Source organism: Athene cunicularia (assembly GCF_003259725.1).
Source record: "Athene cunicularia isolate RWA chromosome Z unlocalized genomic scaffold, athCun1 chrZ_part3, whole genome shotgun sequence".
NCBI classification, from domain to species: domain Eukaryota; kingdom Metazoa; phylum Chordata; class Aves; order Strigiformes; family Strigidae; genus Athene; species Athene cunicularia.
In genome coordinates, this window is record NW_020799144.1 from 6,267,058 (window position 1) to 6,272,266 (window position 5,209).

General features: G+C 43.2%; 1 protein-coding gene across 1 annotated transcript; it reads left to right on the forward strand.

Annotated features, from left to right (window-relative positions):
• The first annotated feature begins 18 nt into the window (after window positions 1-18).
• On the forward strand, window positions 19-3,703 carry TMEM215 (transmembrane protein 215). The gene has a single exon (XM_026866557.1). It carries the CDS (start codon window positions 261-263, stop codon window positions 966-968), a length of 708 nt encoding a protein of 235 aa, XP_026722358.1. The 5' UTR covers window positions 19-260; the 3' UTR covers window positions 969-3,703.
• The last annotated feature ends 1,506 nt before the right edge of the window (window positions 3,704-5,209 follow it).

The following is a 5,209-nucleotide window of genomic DNA, read 5'->3' on the forward strand; positions in this document are numbered from 1 at the left end:
AGAGTGGCGCCGGCGAGGGCGAAGGCAGGACGGCTCCCGACCGCCGCTCCGTCCCGGTCCCCGTCTCCTGCCCGTCTCCACGCTTGTCCCGCGCTCCGGCCGCGGCTCTGGCTCCGCCGAGGGGAAGCCGAGCGGTGTTGGCCGTCGGGGATCTCGGCGCCTCACTGTCCGTGAAACTTCAGCCACTTGCCGGGGAGCACCCACCCCCTGCCCCGAGTGGCTGCTTCGGGCAACGAAAGAGGTTTCTGCACGGCAGCAGCATGGGGCGGACCATGAGACCCGACGACATCAACCCCCGGACAGGGCTGGTGGTGGCTCTGGTCAGCGTCTTCCTGGTGTTCGGCTTCATGTTCACCGTGTCCGGCATCAAGGGAGAGACCCTGGGAGACATCCCATTGCTGGCCATCGGGCCGGCCATCTGCCTGCCCGGCATCGCTGCCATCGCCCTCACCAGAAAGACGGACGGCTGCACCAAATGGCCCAAGAACAAGTGTCCGTGCTGCAAGCAAGTCACAGACAGGGATGTCATGGAGCTGCTGAGGACCCCCTCGGACCTGGAGACTGGCAGAGGCAGTTGCGACGAGCTGGCCAAGAAAGCATTCCAGGACAGGAGAGTGCTGCAGGGCGAGGACTCTGTGTCCATCTGCACCACCACCACCATGGGAGAGTGCAAGAGCCTCATTAGAAAGGTGGAGCAAGAGGAGATGCTGAGATACCTGGAGACCTGTTACCCAGAGATGCCGGAGAATGTGTTCGTAAGAGATGGCTCCACATACAGTGCCTTGGAGAAGAAGAACTCTTCTCCCACCAGGGACAGTGCTGCTTGCCCTGACATTGAAGACAACATTTTTGTTGCTCCTAAAGATAGTATCATTGTCTGCTCTTACAAGGAGAACAGCCCTTATGACAGATACTGTTGTTACATAAACCCTACCGGAGTCAACTCAGACCAGGAGACCATAGTGTGAAAGATGCATACTTTATATATATCTATGTATACAAAACCTACAACTTCAACTTTTTGATAGGGGATAATATAGATGTCTGCACTGCATGGGACAATCCTGATACTATTACAATTTAATCTGGTATGTGACTGATACTCAAACCTTTTGTGCCTGAAATACCTTCTGTAAGTAAACAAGCATGTTTAAAGGTTAAAGAATTCAATTCTTCGTTTTGGAAAAATGAAATGACATTTTAATTGCGTTTTCTCTTTTTCCCTCCCTGTTGTTTTCTTGCTGCCTATTGCACCCGTGCCCATAGACACACTGACATGAGGGCAGCAGTGGCTCTCAGGTGAGATCAAGAGCTGAATCAAAACTCTCAGCTTTCAGTAGGAAAGAATGTGGTGCTCTATGGGTGAATGGGTCTTTACAATAGTGTCACTTCACTTAGGGAGGGATTGAGAGAAGTCAGCATGCACTAATAGCTGGCTGATGTTAGGGAGTGTAGATTTTCCTTCTTCCTGGCAGGATGTTATTTTCCTCTGCTTTAAGGAATCGATGTGCTGACCCTGTGGACTCTTCTGAAAGTCTCCTAGGAGCAAGATAGGCTCAAGGGAGTTTTCAAAAGTTAATCCATCACCAATAGCATGCAAGGTACAGGTTTTAGCTTAATTCCCCACTGGTATTGAGTTCACTGAAATGTTTCTGACAGATTTTATAAACTTACTTGACAAGGAGATTACATGATCATGGCACAGTTCTTGCAGAGACTAGGAGCACATGTCAGTGGACTCAGGGTCTTAAAATATATTGCAGTACCTCTCAAGTCACTTAAGGAATAGACTTCTGTGGGTTGTGTTCAGAGGTGAATCTGACTTTTCTGAAAATGTAATTTTCATGTGCCTTTTCTAAAATCCCAGATGTTTCTTTATGAGTGATGAATGGTTACAGTCCTCTCAAAGCCATGCTTTGCTGGGTGAGGGAACAGACGACCTGACTGACATGGTTTTGGTCACAGTTTATGGATACATAGCATAAGAAATATGAAGTGAGTAATGAGGATTAACCATTCAAAATCTGAGTTGCAGCTTACATATAGAAACGCAAATCCTAGCTATTCCATCCAACAGTAGACTGCATGTTCCATGCTGTGTATAAAAAGCTTATGTGGCCTTTACTATGTAGGTAATAGAGATGTGGTATAATAAGATGTGCATGCTAAGCAGCTATTCTAAGAGTTAAGCTCTTAGGGAAAAGGTTACTAAAGCATAGAATAATTTGCTAGCAGCTGACAAAGTCGCAGTTCCTGTAACTAAACTCTCACAACTCCAAGAAGTTTGTCTGTGATGGAAGTCTTAATAACTGTTCTTACTTAGATGTTTTTGTCAAGTTGTACCAAACAAGTATCTTGAATTACCTGGGTAGGAAAGAAGAAAACCAGCCTTTCTTTTGTAGCAACCTGAGATGTTGTGTTGAAAGCGGCAAGGAATTTTCCGTTGAAACAAATCATTCTTTGCTACCCATGGAACTGTTTGGAAAGTGAATGGAAATTTTATGCATCCACTAGTTTGTTTGTTTGGAAAGTTCCGTCAAATCTTTATAGACAACCAGTCTCTGAAGAGGTTTCCAGGAGGAGGAAATACAAATTTTTACATAAAATAGTTTTGTTTCTTTTAGACCAAACAAGATGTTAATGCTTTGGCCAGGCTTTGGTGGGGCATCAGGATGCTATTAGGATAGATTTAAAAAATACTGGCTACTCTGAGTCAGGTAAAGCCTCTCAATAAGTGGTTACAGGCAGCTTTGCTGCTCTGGCATGCAGCAACAGTACTGTGGGAATAAATAACATTTATACTCTGTACAGCCCAAGTTCTATCCACTGAGCAAAGGAATTCCACAAAAACAGATCTCTCCCTGACATATTCAACTCCCACTTCCACATAAAAGCACTCTGTCGTTGTCAGGCAGATTGTCTCCTGAAGGCTTAGTCACTGCAGGACCTTATTCTGCAATGTACAGAAGCAGCTTTTTGATGGCTCTGGGAAGTCCTATTTCATGACTTCTGAAGCTAACAGCTGAAATACTATTGATGAACATGATGAGGAATAGGATCTGTCACTGCCTTGTGTTCCCAAGGGAAGCAGGTGATGCTCTCAGTGTGTGCCTGTGGGTGCTCAGCATCCCTGAAGATCAGACTGACCATGAGAAAACGGGCTCCCAGGTAGCTGCATACTGTCTTTGCCAGGGTTGTGAGCGATCGCCTGCCTCACATAACAGAGCAAGGTGTCAGTCCGCCGGGAACCTAGATTTGTACAGTTCTGCAAATGTATATAGGAAGAGGTCGAGTTTTTCCATTTTGTCTAGGATTAGATGTACTCTGTCAAAGGTTATATGGGGTTTTACAAGTCAAGACAGCAAACTCTAGTGAGAAATGGAATGGTAAATACATAACTTGAGATACAGCCATGCAGATCTAAGTCATGTGCTTTATTCCATCCTTAGTGTAAAAGCAAGAGAATGTTTGTATTAAAACAGAGTTTAACGGGAGTAAAAATTCCCTACAACATGGAGATATAAAAAGTGTATGTTTAAAAACATGATACTTACAGGCAACATCCTTCCTCTGTTCATTTAGCTGAGGTAAAATTTCATTAAAAAATGCAAGTTTAAGCAATATTTCTAGTCCAATCCACCATAATCCACTAAAGTTTTTTATTCAACATGTGGGAATTTGAAGTTAAAAAATATATTAGTACTGTCTCTGAAATCTTTCTCTAAGATTTTTTCTTGTCTTTTCTGCTAGTTAAGCTGAGAATGAAATGGAAATGGATTAATGTGACCATTTTAAAAATAGGAATTTGTCCATCTAAAAATGAAAGGGTTTTTTTATTTTTTTAAATAAAGTGAACATCTTTATACACTGTAGTTTTGCCAGTAGAAATCTACTGCTTATTTGATCAAAGATGGCATGTAGCAGCTTCAAGGTTTTTATGCAGATACTGTGTCCTGGCCAGGGAATTATTTGGGCTTTGTTTTAATCCGCTCCTGTGGTCTCTTCTGATGGTTACTAGAACTTGTAGGACCAGTGCTGATCTTGGAATAAGCAGGAATAATCATGTTGCTTTTCAGATGCACCTTCTAGTTCTGGGTCTGAATTTGGCTTCAGAATACTATAGCTTAGGGTGTGATTCCAAGCCATGACCCAGAGATGAGAGCTTCTTTCTGTCCTTGCTACCTTTAAAACACCTCTGGATCAACATCCCAATTGTCTTCTCAATGCTATCCTCCAAACAATGCGTGCAGTTGTAATGGAGCTCTGTTTGTGGGGTTAATGCCTGGTCTCATTGAAGTCAGTTGCTAGATATTGCTTGGTCCTCAGTATGGACAGCAGGACATATATTAGTATTTGAAGAAAACCAGTGATTTGGACATTCAGAGGATGTTCCTGATGTATATAAAAATCTGTTTTTAGAATAGCATGTCACAGTGCTACAGTGGAGTTTAGCTTCTTTTAAGAAACAATTTTGTTTTGTTAAGAAACAGGGCAATTTTGTGTTGTTTTGTTTAAATTTCTGTTGTCATAAACAGTATTTTTACAATTATACAAGATGATCCTTGTAACATCTTTAACGGAAAACTAGGAGTTTTAATCTGTGCAGTTTTTCCTCCTCGAGCACTAAACAATAGCTGGGCTTTTCTGCCTGGAACCGAATCACTTGGAGGTGACTGTGCTCACGGTGTGTGTCCCTTGGGACAGGTATGGTACTCTTGATCTTTGTTCTGCAAAAATGTAGTGCTCTTCCACAGTCAGTTCCTCCTCATCCGATCCATAGTCCTGGCTTCAGTAACTCTTTATTATGTTGTAATTAGCAGAGTAACAGCCACTATGACTTCCTCTCAGCATTTTTCCTGGTACCTACCAGACTGTTTGAAGGGTAAGCTCCTGCTCTTGACTGCGGTGGTAGAATCTGACCCTACATCATCCATCCTATGTAAAATGTTATGTTGAGACATCCAACTAAATTGTCAGTTCTTGCAGCACAGGCCTGGGATTTTGCATCTCTATGTAATACCCTTCACACTAAAGGTGCTGGAGAGATGGGTTAGAGAGATGGGTGACTGTCAGGCCTCAAAGGCACTTCCAGCCTGATTTTCATGAGCATTTAAGAACTGATCTATTTAGATGCAGAGCACAATCTGCACTCAGAAACTTGAATCTCAACACATTGCCAGTAAGACCTTATTGCTAGAGGATACAGTTC